The 20,926-nt window shown below is 48.6% G+C and overlaps 1 protein-coding gene across 5 annotated transcripts in view; it reads left to right on the plus strand.

Moving 5' to 3' along the window:
- The window catches only part of ARHGAP22 (Rho GTPase activating protein 22), a 173,851-nt gene that overhangs the window by 21,711 nt on the left and 131,214 nt on the right, over positions 1–20,926 (plus strand). For 2 of the 5 annotated variants that reach the window (XM_028098520.2, XM_028098521.2), the window contains exon 1: positions 7,033–7,452. The exons of 1 other annotated variant lie outside the window; for it this stretch is intronic. In XM_028098520.2, the coding sequence (XP_027954321.2) occupies positions 7,419–7,452 (34 nt within the window). In that variant the 5' untranslated portion in view covers positions 7,033–7,418. Of the gene's footprint in view, positions 1–7,029; positions 7,453–20,926 lie in introns of those variants that run through there. 2 more of the 5 variants (XM_088020053.1, XM_088020052.1) reach the window with 2 other exon arrangements.

Here is a 20,926-nt window from a genome sequence, read left to right on the forward strand (position 1 = left end):
CTGTTAGGCCCTGTGCTTTGGAGCTCCCCACAGTGCTGGCAGAGATGCCATCTGGTCTGCTTGGTGCTCCAACACTCCCCCTCCCACCCCACTCCCGAACAGGTGTTAATTCCCAATAAAACTCTCATCTCAGCATCTGCCCTAGAGAACCCAGCCAGTACACCACTCACTCATCCATTGCACACAGCAAACCCCCGACCCTGGACATCAGCTGCCTGGACGTTAGCCTGTCCAAAGTTGAAGGCGATGTGTGATCAGCGCAACAGTGGAGGTTGGAACAGAAGGCTGTGTTGTCTGAACCCGCTCAGTATCCTAGGCCACCTCTGTCCCGATATCAGGGCTGCAGAACTCTAGAAACCATGCCCGAGGCTGCAAGTCACAACTGAGGGGCTTTCCATGCAAAGCCTCCGTGTTCTGGTCTCCACCCTCTTGCTCTGGTCTGGTGTGTCTGGGTGGTTTTGCAATACCCGATCCTGGATTCTGCATCGTTGTCCTTCTGACTCTCTGGCCAGAAGCCTGGGACACCAAAGACGCAAAAAGTAGGAATCCAGGGCTCTAGACCCATTCTGGAGGCCTGGGCTACGTATGGAGGCTGTGCCGTACACTGAAGTGTGTGCACGAGACTGAAATGAGAAGCCAAGGTAGGCATCTGAAGGAGGCATTGGGCCAATGGCAAAGACAGATATTAGGCCTAAGGCCACAGGACTGTGGCACAGTGGGCAGGAAGAGAGGCCCTGCTCTCTGGGACGGAGCAGCTTACAGCACCCAAGTACCCGCAGGCAAAACCAAGGACATGCTCAGAGTACCAGCAAGGCAAGGCCACCAAAGTGGCAGAAAAGTTCACCTTTGATGAATCACACACAATCGTGCAATTAAAAACTCTAGAAAGAACACTTTAAATTCAGTATATTCTTAAGTTTTGTTTATAGTTTATATTTAAGTTATGGGTTATAATATTTAAATTATGGGTTAATTTTTAAATTATGGGTTGATTATGGGTAATAATTATGGGTAATTTAAATTTTATATATTTAAATTATGGGTCAGGTCTTCATCAGCCCTGGCAAGAGGCCTTTTAGAAGGTTCCTGTGGCCTCAGGCATGGGAGATCGTAAAGGTGCTGGACTCTAACCATGGACACCAAGCAGGGAGGGGACACTGAAATAGGGTCCAAAAGGAGGCATCGAAGTCTGGTAAGCAAAGAAGGGCAGGCGGAGGGTGTGTGTGGTGGAAAGGTCAGCTGGAGTCATGAAGAGGACCAAGTAGGTGATGGCTCTCCCTCCATAGCCATCCGAGTTGTTTCCAGGTTGACAGTGGGTCTTGGCCTCACTCAGTCATTCAGGGGCTCAGACTGCAGGGCCTCTGCCTCCTCCTCCTTCCAGGTGGCCCCAGAAAAGGGAGACAAGCCTGGAGGAGTTGGAGGGAAGAGTCCTGTGGTCCAGGCCTAGAAGCAGTTGTATCATGTCTGCTCAGAAACAATAGCCAGGACACAGTCACACGGAACTGTAAGGAGCCTGGGAAATGTAGGGCATCCGGGCATGCCTAGGAGGGAGGGGAGAACCGGTCTGGTGCATAACTAGCCTCCTCTGCCCACAGCAAGGAGTCAACAGTAGTGGGGCACACAGGGTCGACAGGGTAGGGAATGGCCAGAGGTGAGCTGGCAAACACCTCACAACTGGCTCTCTGGAAGGAAAAAAAATTTAAGTCTGGATTGATAGCATGTGCTAATTTTCTTGGTGTAAATACTCCCACCACCATCCATTTCAAACTACCAGCATGATCACTGAACTAGGCGCTGCCAAGAGATGTGTGATTACAGCCCAACAAACAGATGAATTAGGGTTCTTGAGAGAAATGGAACCAACAGGAGAGAGCTAAATATCTCTCAAGAGTGTAATAAGAATATATACATATTTATGTGTACATACATACTGTATGTTATTGAGGCTGAAAAGTCCCAAGACCTACAGTTGGCAAGCTGGACACTAAGGAGGGTCAGTGTAGTTCTAGTTCAAAGGCCAGCAGGCTCAAGACCCAGGAAGAGCCAATTTTCAGTTCTAGTCCAAAGGCAGGGGAAAAAAACCAATGTAGTCAGGCAGGAGAATTCCCTTCTATGCATGGGAAGGTGAGCCTTTTTGTTCTTCTCAGGCCCCCAACTGATTGGGTACGGCCCACCCACATCAGGAAGGGCAGCATGCTTTATTCAGTCTACTGATTCAAATGCCAATTTCATCCAGAAACACCTTCACACACACACTGAGAATAATGCTTGACCAAATGTCTGGCTGGGTGCCCCCGTGACCCAGTCGAGATGACATACAAAATCAACCCTCACAATAGTGTTTTCACCATGCAGATAGAAGAGGTGCAAATAACCTTAGGAATGTAGATAATACTGGGGCACCTGAGTGGTCGATGGTTAAATGTCTGCGTTCGGCTCAGGTCACGATCCCAGGGTCCTGGGATTGAGCCCCGCATTGGGCTCCTGGCTCAGCAGGGAGCCTGCTTTTCCCTCTCCCTCTGCCTCTCTCCCTGCTCATGCTCTCTCTCTCTCTCTATCTCTGTGTCTCAAATGAATAAAAAAAAAAAAATCTTTAAAAAAAAAAGAATGTAGATAATACTAAAATGTAGTAAAATAATTAGGAAGTGATGTGTGTTAGGTATGTTTGTTTAATCTGATTTATTTCACTGTAAGTTTATAAAATGTAATCTCCAATAATGCCTGTGTTAAAATTGCAAAATTCCTGAAAACTTAGCAATCAGCTCTCATTGGCATTTGTTCTGGCCAGCTGTTCCAGCACACCCCTGGGATGGACAGGAGTGAGATGCAAGAGAGCTGGAGCCTCAGCCTCCTGGCAGCAGGGACAGAGAGCAGTCGAAGCAAGAAGTCAGGGGACTCTGGTCCTGGTGAGCACTGCACAGGCATCTCAGACCCAGGGTAGCAGTGTTTTCTCCCTCTGCCTCCAGAAGAGCACGCTCTGTCTTCTCTGAGGTTCTAGAATAGGGAAGCAAGTTTCTGCTATCTAGATGACATCTTGGCAAAAAACAGAGAAAGGCTCACCCTCCTGGCAGCATACCCCTCCAACAGAGGTAGAACACACAGCTTTTCCAGCAGAGCCCAAACCCAGCCCTACTCCCCTGTCTATTGGACACCTTTGTATGGTGAACAGGCTATACAACCGTACCTGTAGCTCCGTGTGGAATGGAGCAGTCTCCCACTGAGACTTGGGAGAGGGGCCCCTTCTGCTTTCTGACTGGGAGACTGATTTACAAAATGTGTCCCTTTCTGAGAAGACTCCCTTGGGGTGACAGCAGGTAGAGACTACCTCTGGTGTCCCCACGCTCAATGATATGCAATTATCTTCTTTTTTTAAATTTTATTTTATTATGTTATGTTAATCACCATCCATTACATCATTAGTTTTTGATGTAGTGTTCCATGATTCATTGTTTGCATATAACATCCAGTGCTCCATGCAATACGTGCCCTCCTTAATACCCATCACCAGGCTAACCCATCCCCCCACCCCCCTCCCCTCTAGCACCCTCAGTTTGTTTCTCAGAGTCCATCATCTCTCATGGTTCATCTCTCCCTCCGATTTCCTCCCCTTCATTTCTCCCTTCCTTCTCCTAAAGTCCTCCATGTTAATCCTTATGTTCCACATATAAGGGAAACCATATGATAATTGACTTTCTCTGCTTGATTTATTTCACTTAGCATAATCTCCTCCAGTCCCAACCATGTTGGTGTAAAAGTTGGGTATTCATCCTTTCTGATGGCTGAGTAATATTCCATTGTACATATGGACCACATCTTCTTTATCCATTCACCTGTTGAAGGGCATCTCGGCTCTTTCCACAGTTTGGCTATTGCAGACATTGCTGCTATGAACATTGGGGTGCACATGGCCCTTCTTTTCACTACATCTGTGTCTTTGGGGTAAATACCCAGGAGTGCAATTGGTGGGTCATAGGGTAGCTCTATTTTTAATTTTTTGAGGAACCTCCACAGTTTTCCAAAGTGGCTGTACCAATTTGCATTCCCACCAACAGTGTAAGAGGGTTCCCCTTTCTCCACATCCTCGCCAACATTTGTTGTTTCTTGCCTTGTCAATGTTATGCAATCATCTTCGAAAGTAGTGGTTCTCACCCCTGGCCACATGCTGGATCATGGGAGGAGCTTTTACAACTCCCAATGACCAGCGCACATGCCAGACTAAACAGGACCCAGTGGCAGACGGGACACAGAAATGAGTTTTCAAAGCTCCCCAACATGCAGCCAAGGTTGAGAGCCACTGACCTGAAGCTGTGCTGGAGCTGGCCAGTGACGTTGGTGGGTAACCACCTGACCGAGAGGTGTGCCTTCCAGCAGCTGCCTTTGGAGAGTTCTGCCCTCCCAACCCTCCTACTCACCCTTCAGCGCCTGGCCAAGTCTGGCCCACAGCAGCCTCAGAAAATGTCAGGCAGGAAACTGGGGGAGACCCAGGACCACTGCTGGGGGAGCAGTGCGGGATTGGCAGGGGCAGGGCCGTGGGGAGAGGACCGCCTCTCTGCTTCTAGTTCTGCAGGAGGCCTGTATCTTCCCTTTGTAAACTTCAGGAAGGAGGGGGCGCTAATGTCCCTTCCAACTGGACCCCATGGATCCCCTCATCCAGAGAAGTCCAGGGAACATGGTCTGAGGGCAGGGAAAAGGAAGAGCTATGTTGCCCGCACCCCCCCCACCCCCATCCTCCATCGTTCTCGGGTGCAGAGTCCAGACTAGCTCTTGCCCTGTTCCCAGCTTTACTTCTGGGTTTGAGCCCAGAGCCTCCGTGGTTTTGTCTGAGTCCAACACTGATCCCGGGAAAAGCAGGCGGGTGAGAGCAGCGACTTAATGTCATTGGGGGAAACAGCTGCACAGGAAAATCAACCGGGGGTGGTTTCTCAACCAAAACAAGTATGAGTGGACCCAAACTAAGTCTTCAGGGCATTTTCCTCTCTCTGGCTTGGAGGACGTGGTCCAGGCTGCATTACTCACAGGGCTTCAGGATTGCTCAAGACATTGTCACTGGCCACGGGACCTCATCCTGTGACCCTGATGTCAACATGAGACTTTCCAGATCTGTATCCTCCCCACTCCTCCCGGGTAGCCTGTGTCCCAGACTGACCCGACCTCTACCTGGCCAGAAAAGAAAAGAAGAGCAATTCTGTCATTCAGTGGTGTTTCTTGGATCTGTCCCTCAAGCCAGTATTCCTCCCAGGGCTCGTGGCCTGAGTCCAGCCCTGAGGCTCAGGACTGGGAGTGCAGGAGGGGTGTTGGGCAGTCTGTGAGACACACAGCTAAGAGCCCTGGGGAAGTACTTAATGGCTCCTTCTGGTGGTAGAATCAGGAGAGGTTCGCAGGGACTTGCTCAGAATAATCGGGCTTGCATAACTGAAACTGTGGGAAAGGACACTCCCGAGAGAGGGAACCATGGGTGCAAAGGCACAGGGGCACGCAGGGGCTGCACGTGCACGTGGCCGTGTGTAGCTGCAGCAAGAGATAGGTCACGGATGAAGGCATGGACCGGACCATGAAAGGCCTTGAATATTATCTCAAAATACTGATTCCTCTCTTCTGAGGAGTGGCTGAGGGCCAGAACAAGTGACTGGATGCTGAGTAAGACAGCTTTGTCTCCATGAACTCTGCTTTCTCCCTGCCCCCTGGCCGTTGGACCCCCACATCCTGGTGAGTCCTTGACCTCTCCAATTCTCCCCTCCTCTCTGTAGGCCAGACCCTGCCCTCTCTAGCATGGATTGCTGCCGGGGCTAGACCCCTAGCCTCCAGAACTTCTGGACATCCAGCCACCAGAGTTGATTGCACATTAATACTTCATTCGGGGATCAATGGACATGGGGGCACTCTGAGGATCAGGGAGGGAGCATGGCCATTCAAACAGAGAGGTCATCTTTCACATCCCTCATCTTCAACTAAGAGGACCACACAGCACTCAGATGCAGAAAGACCCAGCCCCAGGTACAAATGCCTAACACAGCACACGGGGTCATTTCAGGTGCACAAAAGCTGGTCCTCACCATCCAGCAAGTTCGTTGAGGACTCTCAAGCCAAAAACTGCTCACATGAAGTGGTTGGAATTTGGGGATTTAGAGAGACCTGGCGTCACAGAAGATCATCAGCTGTAGACACACTGCCCCGGGGTTCAGATTCCGGTCCTGACAGTATTGTGTGACTTTGGGCAAGTTATTTAACATTTCTGTGCCTTATTTTCTTTATCTGAAAAGCCATGACAATAGCACCTGCCTCAGAGAATTTGAGAATTAAATGAGATACGGAATATAAAGTACCAGCCTTAATGCCGGGCATGTAGTAGGCACCTAATAAATGATAGCTATTACTGTGATTGCATTTCTTGGGCAGTTTTTAGGCTCTTGAGGCTGAGCTCTCCAAAAGCCCCACTATTCATTCTTTAGAGTTATGTTAGTATTAAACGGAAGCATGACAATTAGCAGATTCACTACTCAGTGAACAGTTTTTGAGACCCTACCGCGTGAGGGGCCCTAAACTAAGTGCTTCACGTGCATTCTGATTGCTGTCACCTTATTAAGGCTGCGGAAACATCCCTAAGGGGCATCCCTCCACTTGCTGGGCCCATCCCTGGGGAGGATCCAAACACCGGCCAGGCTGCGAGCTCTGTGTAAGACACACCTGTCTTTCACAGTTGAACTGTGAGCTCGGAAACCGCCTCCTGGACCCCCCTGGCCGGAGACATCAGACAGAGCGGGTCCCATTGGATGGGCGCTGGAGGGGGCCTTGGCCGGGAGGGGTCTCCCCTTTCTCCCCAAGAGCGCTCTCCGGGGGGGGTGGGTGGCTGGGAGTGCTTCGCACGACAGGAGGGCGGCGGCGGCGCGGATTTCCAGCGGCCTCTCTTTGCCGGCGGCGCGCCGGACTGGCCCTCCCCGCGCAGTGGGCGCAGTGGGCGGATCCGCTCGGGAGCCGGGAGCCATCCGACCCGCCCGCGGGGCTGGGCCCGGGCTGCACCGCCCTCCTCGCGGACCCGCCCGCCCGCCGGAGGGGAGCAGAGCCCCACGCGCGCGAGGCTCCGGGATGAGTAGTGCCGCGTGCGCCCCGGGGCAGAGGGACAGCCAGGCCGCCCCGCCCTGGCCCAGTGATTGATCAGCAGCCCTTACCGAGCCTTTTACTGGTTCGCTTGGATGGGAATTAATTCTGGGATGGATAAATAATGCATTGAGGTTGGTGTAGTCCAAGGCAAGTCGTCGGTCGGAAGCAAGGAGTGGGAGCCCGAGGGAGCCTCGCCCGTAAAGCCAGCAGCCATGGGGGCCCGAGCCGGGCAGGAGGGGCAGTTGGGCCAGAGGAAGAGAAAAGGGAAGTGGATGACAGCATGATCGGCACAAGGACTCTGGACTGGCGGCTTCTGGAATATGCTGAGCCCAAAGATCAGGCAAGCCAGGAGGGGTAAGTCCAACTTCCTGAGGCGGGTCTGGGCACAGTGTGTGTCTCTTGGCTAACACGTGCAGACACTTAGCCTGCAGGCACTTAGCCGGCTGCTACACTGGGGGTCAGATGAGGTAGGCATTCCAGACGCATCCTCCTGATTGACATGCCTGCCTAGTGAGGCTCCTGGGGCCTGTGGGAATCAGACCTGAGACGCACAAAGGCAATGGCCATTTCAGTGCTGTAGCCAGCGTGCAACCCTCACCCCATCTTCTGTGTTTTGCTGAGTTCCTGAGTTGCTCAAAGTGACCAGGTGACAACTTGGGGAAAACTTTGTTTCTTTACTAAAAAGGACGTGCTTAACGCTCATGATTTGCCCCAGCAGCCAAGACACAAGTGGCCCTCACTAGGGAGGGCCGTGTCCTGGCTTCTGGAGACGGCCAGGTCCAAGGGAGAGTCCTCACTCCTGTGGCCTGGGACGGTGCTCAGTAGAGCCTGCAGGAACTGCCAGGGCTGGGCTGCAGGAAGCAATTCAATTCCTCAGGCAGGCGCTCCCTGGGAGGAGAACTCCCCAGAAGCCGCACAGCCTGGACATGAGAGTGCTGAGGGCACAGACCTGGAGATAAGTCAGAGATGGGAGTCTGGAGAACCTTGCAGGATGATCTTGCGGGACTGGGCTAGTGCCCCAGCCGGCCTGTGTCCCTGCAGAGTGGCCTGGAGACTCAGGACAAGTCCCTGGACTAGGGACAGCATCCAACTTATTGGCCAGTGTCATTTTAGTTAAGAACATCTGTCTTTTAAGAAAATAGAAAGTGTCTTTTCAGGTGGCCAGTGTTTACGGAGGGCTGAGCTTCCCTTTGAGCAATGAGTTATGAGGACAGGTGTTTGGGGGTGGGTGGGACATCTGCCTGCAGAGGTTGGAAACAGCATGTCTTGCCCAGTGTGTGTGTGACAGGGACCCTCCAGCCTCCCGTTAGCTCACAGGCAACCCACCCATCTCATTAGCTACTAACGGATGACTGCGGGGTGGGCTGGCCCTCCAGAGCATGGTCACGGCTGTCGGGACCCCTCTGTGGGGTGCTCCAAATGGGCAAATCACCTGCGGGCCCAAGTGGGCAAAAGCAGGCTGTGCATGGCTCTGCTGAAGGCTGGGAGTGCAATCTAGTGACCATATAAAGGGATGGGCCAGGCCATGCATGCCCTTTAAGAAAACTGAAGTCTACCCTCCCAGGCCTGTCTAATGCACTAGTCACTGGCCAGATGTGGCTCTTGAGCCCTTGACATATGACTAGTCCCAAATTGAGAAACATATGCACTAGATTCTGTTGACTTGGCAGAAAAAAAAGAGTGTAAAATATCTTACTAATAATAATATTGAGAACAGGCTGAAATGACAATATTTTGGATATGTTGAGTTAAATAAAATATTATTAAATTTAACTTCACCTGTTTTTTTACTTTCTTATAAAGCAGCTACTAGAACACTGATAATTACAATTACATATGTGGCTCACATTATATGCCTGTTGCATAGTCCTCGTCTAGAAAGAAACCAGGGCTTCAGCAAAGGGGCTCTCAGGAAACCAGCCTTTGAAATCCCAAACTTCTCACAAGCAGTTGCCCTAGGTCAGTGGTTCTCAGCCAGGAGTAATTTTGCCCCGCTTGCCAGGGGACGTTTGGCATTGTCTGGAGACATTTTTGGTTGTTCCAACTGAAGGGCCCTACTGGCTTCTAGTGCATAGAGAACAGGGACACCGCTAAACATCCTAAAAAGCAGAGGACAGGCCCCGCAACAAAGAATTACCTGGCCCCAAATGTCTATAGTGATAAGGTTGAGGAACAGTCTACTTAATGATATTATCTGGTTGGATATGTTAAAAGATGACATTTATGGTGTCGCTTGTCAGCTAACCACTTACCGCAACAATGTACGATCATAAACTGTGATAAGAAGCATTCTGGGAGCATATACTACAAATGTGGCATCCAGAGGAAGTAAGAAGTCCTTGAGCTGTGAGCTGGGAAATGGCAGGGACCTAACTAGGCAAAGAATGGTGGAAGGACAAGGCCACCTTGCAGGCGGGGAGCAGCATGCGCAGGTACCATGGGAGGGGTGGGGCGCTCCAGAGCAGGAGGCTGGAGCTGGGGGCAGGGAGGGGCAGCAGGCACAGCACGAGGCTGGAGATCAGGTTGGGAACTGGCTCATGTAGGGTCAGGCTTGCAGCTTGTTAAGGAATAATTCTCCCTGGTGACATTTCTGGAGAAATACCAAAATCCTGCGTGCGTGCGTGCGTGCGTGTGTGTACACGCACGCGCGTGTGTACCTTTAAGTAATTGGGCTGTGGTAGAAGTGGTAGAAAGAAGAGCTCAAATCAAAATTCATCCCCCATTGAACCTTTTAGAAGCAGGGCAGGATACATGTTATAAACAGAGCAAGTCAGAGTATGCAATCACAGCCCTTGGTATCCAGATACTGCCTTGTCCAGGCTGCTCCAGACCATCCATATTCCAGATAGACTTCCAGCCTACACCACTACGTGGATAGGCTGGGTTGCACGAAAAAGACTGGGGTTCCTTTCTGAGATAGTTAATAAAATCAGCCTCAGCCAGCTCAAAAGCCTCTGGGGTCTGGCCTAAAGGCTGCTGTGCAGATAGGGCCTTCCCAGGGACCCTTCCTCAGAGCCATGTTGGCTGTTAACTTCCAGGAAGGCCCCCATCGAGGCCAGCCCTGAGGGAGTATGCAAAGGCTGCCAACACCCTGAAAGCTGTCCTCAGGTCTCCTTTCTAAGGAGGGGGAGATGTCAAGATTGAGAACCTCCCACAGAAAACCCTATTGCCACTTACCTGCATATAGAACTAGTTTGATCAACTGTCATGCCCTGACCAAACTCAATTTCCAAGAAGTTAGAGGCAAAACAGGCAGATGTCAATATATGGACACACACACACACACAAGAAGATGATAATTCAAAAAACAGGCACCCAAACTAGCTACAAGTAGCTCAAAATAGGCCAAATTCAAATAGTATGCTTGGTTTTAAGTGCATCACACTATTCAGACTGATTTCAGGAAGTTGGTCCAGATTGGCTCAAATCAGCATTCACTGGCCCTTAATACGATAAGTGTTTTTAGCTCACCATTGCTTTCTTAGGATCAGTTCAGACTCATCCTAGCTAGTCATGGCCTGTTGAAGCCAGTCCAGGCTATTTGGAGCCAGCTGCAGTTCCCTGCTCCCCCTTGGCTCAGGAGGGGGTCTCCTTCCAGAGACCCTTTCCTATCACTTTGCCCCTGCAAGCTCTTCCTCCACTGATTCCCATTTCCACATTCCCAGAGTAGGACTAGAAGAGACAATTTACCCCTACCCTTGCCAATTTTCCCAGAAAAAAAATAAGATAAATTCACTAAAACTCCTTGAATGTATTACATATACAGTGGAGCAAATCACAAGTCCATGTGCTTTGTGACACTGTGAAAGTTGCAATTTCTTTTTTCAAGATAGAAAATAAAAACATAAGACAGGTGCCTTCTGTCCTGGGAATAGGAGAGGAGGAGCAGTGGAGGCTCATGCCATACCCTCAGGCCCACTACCGCATTCTGGGCATCCTATGCCCTCCATGCTCCCTCCTCTGCTCACAGAGCCCCTGCGAGCACCTGGTTAGAACCAGACCTGGTTCCCCATCTCTCCAGCCATAGTCAGAACAGAGCCCTGGAATACTTTACCTTGATGCAGCCCCATCTGGCTGGGATTGTTCCCCTTTCTGAAATCCCACTGTACTAGGACTTAGGTCTTCAGAGACTGGTATGTTCTGTCAGTCTTGATAGAGGCTTATTGCTCTGGCCTTGCCCTAGTCCACAAGGATGAGGGATGGGGGGCAGCCCTGTCGCTTTATCTTCTGAAGAGCTCTTGACTCTGCCTGTCTCACTGACTCTTATGCCATCACCCACCCCCAGCCATCATCATCTCTCACCTGGACTTTGGCAATAAGACTGCCTCCCACCCACCCTCATCCATTCTCCATTCCAAAGCCAGAGCTACCATTTCGAATGTAAATCCAGCCATACATTCACCTCCAGCCTCTTCCCCAACTTGGAATCCTTCAGTGGCTTCCCCATTGCTCTTAGGGTTAAAATCCAAAGTCTTACCAAGGCCCACAAGACCCCTCTTACAGTCTAGCCAGTGGCTACCCCTCCAGCCTCCTCTCCCTCTCCAGGCTCCAGCCACACTGGCCTTCTTCCTGTTCTTCAACTGTTCCATGGGCCTCCTACCACAGGACCTTAGCACACCATTTTCCCTATCTGGAATGCCTCTCTCTCTCTCTCTCTCTCTCTCTCTCTCTCTCTCTCTCTCTCTCTCTCCTCTCCCCCCTCTCCCTACACACATGCATTCCTTGACTCCTACTCACCCTCCAGCTCTCAGTTCAAGTGTCACCAGCCAGGAAAGTCCTCCCACACACCCCAGTCTAACCTAGGTCCTCTGCTGCAAGCTCTCCTTTCTTTACAGCATTTACCTTGGATGATAGATATACACTCCCAAATGGAATTATCTGATGGGTATCTGTCACTCCACTGGACTGAGTTCCAAGAGGGCAGGAACCATTTCCGGTTTTGAATATCATTATACTTCAAGGCCAGGCACCTGAAGGAACTCAATACATACATTTTGAATGAATGAATGAATGAATGGTAGGGAAAACATTAGCCTGGGAGGCTGAAGAGCCATCTCTTCCCTAACTGGTCCAGGTCCTTAGGAAAGTCAGCCCCCCGCCCTTGACTGACTTATATATTGCAAATATTTTCCCAGTGTGTTGCTTGCCTTTTACTTTTCTATTAGGGTATTTTTCCCCCCAGATGTACATCAGTTTTTAACTTTTATGTTGCTATTCTATCAATATTTTCTTTCAGAGTTTCTGCCTTTGTTTAGAATATTTCAAAAATAAGATTGATGTTGCTATTAAGGAGGCTCCTTCTTTTAGAGGAAATCATGGAACTAATGGGCCATGCTATAGCAGTTTTAGCTACCTTTCCTAGCAGGAGTATCAGTGTCTTGGAAGCCTTGATGAATGGGCAGAGCCTGGTCAGTACTTTGGGGATGGAGAGAGAAAGCTCTAGAAGATGAAGTACTTTCAGCGACCTCATTGTTCTTGATTTTCCCCACAGGAAAGTAAGCCATCATATATTATGTGTCTTCCATGCTCTAGGAATTAATTCTCGTAACTACACTATGATGAGACATCAGTGCTCCCATGTTAGCAGGTGTGGAAAGAGCATCACGGGGGCCCTGCCAATAAGGGGCAGCATTCGTACTCACGTCTGTCCAATGCCAAGGCTTCTGACCTCTCTCCCTGACCCAAGGCAGGGATCCACACCAGCCAAAGACCCCTGACGGTAGCCCTGCATGTCCCCAGGAGGGCTATACATCCTTTGAGTCTAAGATGCAGTGATGTATTTTTATTTTTATTTAATTTTAAGTTTAAAAAAATTTTTTAAACCAACATGCAGTGTTATATTAGTTTCAGGTGTACAATATAGTGATTCAACAATTCTATATGTTACTCAGTGCTCATTGCGTAAGTGTCCTCTTAACCCCCTTCACCTGTTTCACTCATCTCCCTTCCCACCTCCCCTCTGGCAACCACCAGTTTGTTCTCTCTAGTTAAGAGTCTGGTTTTTTGTTTGTCTCTTTTTTCTGTGTTCATTTGTTTTGTTTTTTAAGTTCCATGTATGAATAAAATCATGGCATTTGTCTTTCTCTGACTGACTTATTTTACTTAACATTATACCCTCTAGATCCATCCATGTTGTTGCAAATGGCAAGACTCCATTCTTTTTTATGGCTGAGTAATATTCCATTGTATATATATCACATCTTCTTTATCCGTTCATCTATTCATGGACACTTGGGTTGCTTGCATATCTTGCCCTTGTGAATAATCTGCAATAAGCATAGGGGTGCACATATCTTTTCAAATAGTATTTTTACTTTCTTTGGATAAATTCCCAGTAGTAGAATTACTGGATCATATGGTAACTCTATTTTTATTTTTTTGAGGAAACTCCATACTGTTTTCCACAGTGGCTACACCGGTTTGCATTTCCACCAACAGTGCACGAGGGTTCCTTTTTCTCCACATCCTCTCCAACACTTGCTTCTTGTGTTTTTTATTTTATCCATTCTGACAGGTGTGAGGTGATAGCACATTGTGGTTTTGATTTGCATTTCACTGATGATCAATGATGTTGAGCACCTTTTCATGTGTCTGTTGGCCATCTGTATGTCTTCTTTGAAAAAATATTCATGTCTTCTGCACATTTTTAATTAGATTATTTGCTTTTTTTTGGTGTTGTGGTGATATTTTTAAGAAGATGCCCACTGAATATGAACACATGGAGATCAAATTTAGACAACTGTTGGAATATTTAAGGTTGAATTATTAATATGTAGTAGAAAACTAAGCAAATGAAAAAAATAAGACAATTATGAACTCGAGGGAAAGCAAGTGATGCATGAAAGGAAAAATTATTATAGTATACTACATAGCTCAATTGGGACTAGCAATTACATAGTGCAAATTAATAATGCAAATTTGGCATGTTGAGCAAATCTAAATTACAGTATAACTATGTTGAGAGGATGGAGTGGGTGCTTATGTGTGGTGGGGCCAGGGGAGTGAGAGAAATAAAATCCTCACTTTCCATAGTGACAAGTCAACAAATAATACTGAAAAGAGAAAAATCAAGAAGTGATTTGGCATAAAAACAAACACATAGGTCAATGGAACAGGATAGAGAGCCCAGAAATAAACCCAAGCATATATGGCCAATGAATTTATGATGAAGGAGCCAAGAACAGATGATTGGGAAAGGCTAGTCTCTTCAATAAACGGTGTTGGGAAAACTGGACAGTCACATGCAAAAGAACAAAACTGGACCATTACCTTATACCATATAGAAAAATCAACTCAAAATGGATTAAAGACTAAGTAAGACCTAAAACCATAAAACTCCTAGAAGAAAACATGGGTGGCAAGCTCCTTGACATTGGTTTTGGTGATGAGTTTTTTTAATTTGATGCCAAAAGCAAAGGCAACAAAACACAAAAACAAAAATAAATGCAGGACCACACCAAACACAAAAGCTTCTGCACAGCAAAAGAAACATCAACAAAATGAAAATGGGAAAAACTATTTGAAAATCATATATCTGATAAAAGCTCAATATCTAAAATATATAAAGAACTCATGCAACTTAATCGAAAAAAAAATAAAATCCAAACAATTCTATTTAAAAATGGGCAGAGGAACTAAATATAGACATTTTTAAGACATACAGTCACCAACAAGTACATGAAAAGGTGTTCAACATAACTAATGTCAGGGAAATACAGATCAAAACCACAAGAGATACCACCTCATAACCTGTTAGAATGGCTATCGTAAAATAAACAAAAAAGCCCAAGAGATAACAAGAATGTGTTGTCTCCAGTGAGGTTGTGGGGAAGAGGGAACCCTGGCATACTGTTGTTGGGAATGTAAATTAGTACAGCCACTATGGGAAACAGTATGGAGGATCCTCCAAAAATTAAATATAGAACTACCATAGGGTCCAGCAACCCCACTTATGAGCCTATATCCAAAGGAAATGAAAACAGGATATCAGAGGGATCTCTGCCCTCCTATGTTCATTGCAACACTCGTCACAATGGCCAAGACATGGAAACAACCTAAGTGTCCATCAGAGGATTAATGGACAAAGAAGATGTGGTGTACAGATAGGTACAGTGGACTGTTATTCAGCCATGAGAAAGAAATCCTGCCATTTGTGACAGCATGGATTGATCTTGAGAGCATTGTGCTAAGTGAAGCCAGAGAGAGAAAGACGAATACTGCTGTGTGGTATCACTTATAAGTGGAAACCAAAAAAGGCACTCACAGAAACGGAGAGTAGAAAAGTGGTTGCCAGGGACTGGGGGGTGGGGGGTGGAGGGCCGAGTAGGGAGAGTTTAGTAAAAGGGCATAAACTTTCAACTACAAGACGAACAAAGTCTGAGGATCTGATGTAAGACACAGTGACATAGTCGGTGACACTGTATCGTGTAATTGAAATTTGCCAGCAGAGTAGAAGTGCTATGTACTCCCCCGCACAAAAAAGATAAAATATGTGATGTGATGGATGTATTCATTAACTAGATGCGGGGGATCAAAGGGGAAAATGGTAGTAAATGAATACTGTTAGAAGTGCGGAGGTAAATACCAAAAGGATCAAATGAAAAAGGATGAAAGTGACTGCCTCTGGGGGTTGGGGAATGGAAGGTGGTAAAAGAGCAGGAGGATGCCAGGTTTCACACCAAGGCTTGTAGGACTACCAGAGATGTGGTTGAGGAGTGATAGCCCTGAGATCAGGTAACCTCATACCAGTTCAAACTGAGGGATTGCTCTTAAGGGTTGACCGTGGGGTTCACAGACCTCTGATTGCTTGGTTCTGAATAGGGCGGCCTTCCAGGATATGCCCATGGTGACTCCAGGTCGCCCCCCCGCCCAGGCTTGTCCACTGACGTCTCCCTAAGGCAGAACACCTCCATGGCCCTGAGAGTGGGACAGCTTAGGGACAGTAGCCTGCTTAAGTGACACAGTATCTGGCTTTGCCTGAGACTCAGAGAGAGGATCGAGGGCTAGGAGAGGGGCCAGGGAGTGGTCTAGGAGAACAGTTTCTAGAGAGTGGAACCAGGGTCTGGGCCAGAGGCCAGGTAGGGACTAGAGGCCTCCCAGGCAGCAGCTTCTGGTGCAGAAGGAAGGCCAGGATAGACTCACCCAGTGGTCTCCTTATTCCAGGCCCGGCCCTGGCACCACTGCTCAGGGCTGTCACCTTCCCCGAGGGTTCAAGTGCCCAAGCCTAGACGTTCTCTACCACTGGCTGGGCCTTCTACCCCTGCACAGAAGACTGAGCTTTCTCCGATCTCTCCTTCCAGAAGTTCGTTCAGAAATGAAATGAAGTTGCAGAAGCCCTCAGATGAACCTAAGTCTAGGACCAGCCCCAAGGACCTGGTCAGAGGAAATAAAATTCCCAATTTGAGGATCTTTGGACGACAGTGGCCTCAAAGTACATTGCCGCCTGATTTTTTTAAAATACTATTTATTCTAGGATTTTCATGACTCATTTCCAATATTTTCCTCATTTTTAAAATTGAAGCATAATTTACATACAGTAAAATGTGCAGATCTTAAGTGTATAGCTCTGACCACCACCCAGGTCAAGATACAGAGCCTTTCCTTTAACCCCAGAAAGTTCCCTCCTCTTTTCCCCATCCCTCCTCGCTCTCCTCACAGCCAGACAGACAGACACTCTTCTGATCTCTGTCACCATGAATAGAAATCATGATATAGTGGTTTTGCCTATCCTTAAACTTCATATAAATGGAATCGTAGAATATGACTCTCTCATTACTAACACATCAAAGGCCCTAGAGGGCCTTTGCACTTTTCTTCTCTAGGGAAGGAAGGAAGGAAAGTCAGAAAATGTCTGCTGAGCATTCAGCATGTGCCTTATACCAGCCCTATGAGTCAAGGGAGAAAATGGAAGCAAGATAATTTAAGTAAAATGCTCAGAATCACACAACTAGTAAGATCAAAAGCAGCTTAACCACAGGACTCTGAGGCTCAAGAAACTTCCTTCCCCCAACATAGGCCTGCCCAGAGGTGAGGGCTGGATGGTGTCACTGAGCAGCTTGGGCCCCAGCCATGCCAAGCTATCTGATCCCTGGGAAGCACCCGTTTCCATGGTATTCACTGTGCATCACCTAGTGCGGGGACAAAAACAGAAGACGGGGTCATGCCACCCACTTTGTCCTGGTGTGTCTCAGATTTGTTCAGCTGAAAAGGCACCCTGGCTGAGCATTAGGCTAGAAAAAAGGGAAGGACTCCGGCTTCGATAGGAAGAGGAGAGTGGGTATCCTGTGGAAGTGCCCTCACGAGTGGGTGCAGCAGGGCTGGCCATGGGTACAAAGGTGTGTGGTGGGTCCAGGCGGGCCTGGCCCCCTCCACGCCTGCTGATGCTGAGGAATCCCAGCCTTGGCTGCTATTTTATTTCAACTTGCCATATTTCCGACAAAATTAGCCATCTGGAATACTGCAGACGCAGACACCTTCACCTCCCTTGCTTGCATTAGGAGTCACACATAGATTGCTGACCAAATATTCAATAAGAGCGATAACCATAGCTCACATCTATTGACCTCGTGTAACCATACTTTAGAACAAGCACAACTCACAAAGCAACTTTCTTCGTGCCTGCCACTGTACCGGGGGGCCAGGCCTGCCCCTGCCCCTGCCCAGCTAAGGCCCCGTGACAACTCTGGCCACTCTTGGGTGATGATTTGCCCTAGAGTCACTTTCGTTTGCAAAATGCAAGACCACTTCAATGTTTCCACGTCCATCCCAGGGCTGCAGAGCTGATTTTCGCCCACCTCTTTGAAAGTGTGCTTCTTGGTCTGGCCCTCATTTAGAAGGTCACATCTCTCGAGTCTCCGTGCCCTGTTGGAGTCTCCATTTCTATGTCCTATGACAACTACCCTGTGTGGAATCTCCTTTCATCTTCAAAAGACCCCTAGTGAGAGGCCACCGTTGACCCATTTTTCAGATGAGGAAACTGAGTCCCAGAGAGCTAAAAGAACTCGCAGGCAGGAAGAGTACGGGCCAGGAGTGGCAGTGCTGGGGTTCAAAACCCAAAGGCTCTTGAACGCCATTGTGCACTTCCTTATTTATGCAGTAGGGCCCTCTGCGGGCAGCAGGAAAGAAAGCCTTCTCGGGCAGAGAAAGCCTCATGAGTCAAGACCAGAGGCGCAGGCCCTGGGCAAGCTGTGGGCCCTGGGTATGGCGGCAATGCTGAAAGGCAGGGGGAAAATGGTGATGTAGCCCGGGGAAGAGACCCGTCCCACATCCAGGTAGGGCTTTAAACAAGGGAGTGACGTGGCTGGATGGAGCGTCAGACACTGATGCTCACTGCAGGGTGGGCAGTGTGTCTGCAGAGAGTGGCTGAGAACAGGGAGAGAGCCACTGTCCAGTAAATGCTCTGGGAGCAATGGCGTTTCCCACCTGGGAGGGGGTGAGGGGACAGCGGGGCTGTTGTGCAGAGCCCATCTACTCAGAGCACTCAGCTGCTACCAGCTAGGTTCCCCTGCTTCTGGACACTGTTCCAACCCCCAGAGTGTGTCCTGGAGAGATGCACTGTGAACCCAAGCCTCCTTTCCCCTGCCTCTCCTCCCAGATCCCAGCTGATAGGAAAACTGAGGGCTTCACCTTTAGAAGATGCCCAAAGTTCGTAACACCAGCACTCTTAGGACACAGGACACTACCAGATGCTGGGCCAGAGGAGCTCCAGGCTGGACTTCTGGCCCCAGAGAACTAAGAGAGCTGGCCACGCTCTTACTGTTTGAAGGTGGGAATAAATGATTTATTTGCAAGACAGGCCTGAATTGGGTTAGGTAAGCCTGGGCCAGAAGACTGCCTTGAGCTCCCCCACCAAGACAGCCAGGGACATGCCCTGACTCTGCTGAAATCATCAACAGCCTCAATGATTACTTAACCAAGGGTAGAGAATATATTGATCTAAGCTAATGGCTTGTAGGCAGACAGAAATGAAATTTATAATCGATACTGAATTACATTGACTCCACCGATCCCAGGCTCCTGGTGAATGGCCTGCTGATCTTAACAGAACTGGAGGTATCGAGGCTGGGCCAGGTGCTCTGGTGCAGAGAGAGGAGAGAGGCTTCCAAGGCGCTCAGCCAGCGGTAATAAAAAAAACAGTACTGACCACCAATCACTCAGCGCCTCTCCCTTTCCAGAGCACTTTCAAAATACCCTTCATTTCATCCTCACCAAAGTCTGAGAGGTAGATAGGATTTGTATTTTGCTCCGATTTTATATGGAAATCTGGGGGACTGCGAGAGGCCAACAGGCCTCAGACCTCCAAATTCTGTACCCCTTCTGTGACCTCACATAGCCTCTCCAGACCAACCGTCAAACCAGGAAAAGTAGGAAAACGACAGTTCGGCTCTGAGCTTTGTCTCCTTGCTTATCACTTCTCTGATTATGGGAATGGAATCAATGATCTCATGCCCTTTAACTTTATAATTGGATGAAAACAGGCCGAGGGTAGGAGAAATCCTGTTGGTAGATTTCTTCCAAACCAAGAAGATCATCTAGAGAAACACAAGGTCTCTTGGATTTGATCTTCCCCATCTTCTTTGAACTTGAGGATTCCTGTCTCATGTTCGTTCATTCACTCAGCAAGCATTTATTGAGAAGCTCAGTGCTACAGTGTGGGGATCCAGGCCCAGGGAGGGCACCTTCCCTGGCCATAAGAAGCTCACAAATCAATATGGTGCAGAGATATCTGGCCAGATGTGTGTGCCAGTCATGACGGCAGCATAATGGATGGAAGTCGACCCCTCTGCTTTGAGAAGCTCCTAGAGGAATCTTCACGTGGTAGGAAACAGCTACACTGATGCCTCAAGAGTGAGTCAGGACTCATCAAGCCAGCAAGTACTGAAATGCAGAGATGTGGCATCAAATGACCTATGTGGGGACCAGTCATTGGCTTGGAAAGAGTGAGGTATGTGGTGTGAGAAGGAGGTGAAGCTGGGGATCTGGCAGAGCCCTGGCTCACAGAGGCCTTCTCCTCATCTCCACTTCATACCCATGTCAGTGATGGCTAAGGCACGGCCTCTTCAAAGGAGACGCAGCAGGAGCGACATGACTGTGTTGGTGGTTGGAGGTCCAGCTTGTAGATAGAAATGGATGGAGGTCCATCAGGCTTGTCTTTCTCAGAGGAAGAGTTTTTTCATTAGTCTTGAGTAGGAGGGGTTAGAGTATAGTCTGTTCTAGGGGAGAGATGTGGGTCCTGTGAGAGTCAGTGTTAAGAGCTGGGGAGCCAGAGTTCCCAGGTCTGACCTCATGCTCTCTCATCCTGCATGGCTTCCTGTGCCCCCTGCTGGCCACACCCCTCTTCTCCCGGCCTTTTATAGTGCAGGGGATGAAAAACTTTTCCTCTACCCTCTTAAGTTCTGAATCTGGGACCTGCTAATTAAACTGACAGAAGACCCAGTAACAGGAGGAAAGACAGTTAAACCCCAGGGGCAGTACATTGTGGGATGGTGATTAGGAAGTGTATGATAGATAAGGTTATTTAGCAAGGTTTGTTATTCAGATGACAGAGTCTTACTCTCCTCTTCCTTGTACAGGAGTAGGAGAGGCACCTATAAAGGAAATACATACCTTTCTTTTAGGCAGAAAGGGGAAAGAAAGAGAGCTCCTTCGGTGTTTGGTATTTCTCAGTTGCCTGCAACTCAAAATACTCAATGGCCATATTGCCATCAAGCAAGTGGCATATTTTGGGGGGCATAACCTGATCCCCTCCAATGTTCACTCCATTCTTTCATCCAGCTTCAGCCTCCCCACTGGCCTCCCAGCCTCCCAGCCTGACTTCCTCCTGCCGCCT

Source organism: Eumetopias jubatus, unplaced genomic scaffold, assembly GCF_037043125.1.
Source record: "Eumetopias jubatus isolate StellerSeaLion01/CBP00866 unplaced genomic scaffold, mEumJub1_p1.0 scaffold_17, whole genome shotgun sequence".
NCBI classification, from domain to species: domain Eukaryota; kingdom Metazoa; phylum Chordata; class Mammalia; order Carnivora; family Otariidae; genus Eumetopias; species Eumetopias jubatus.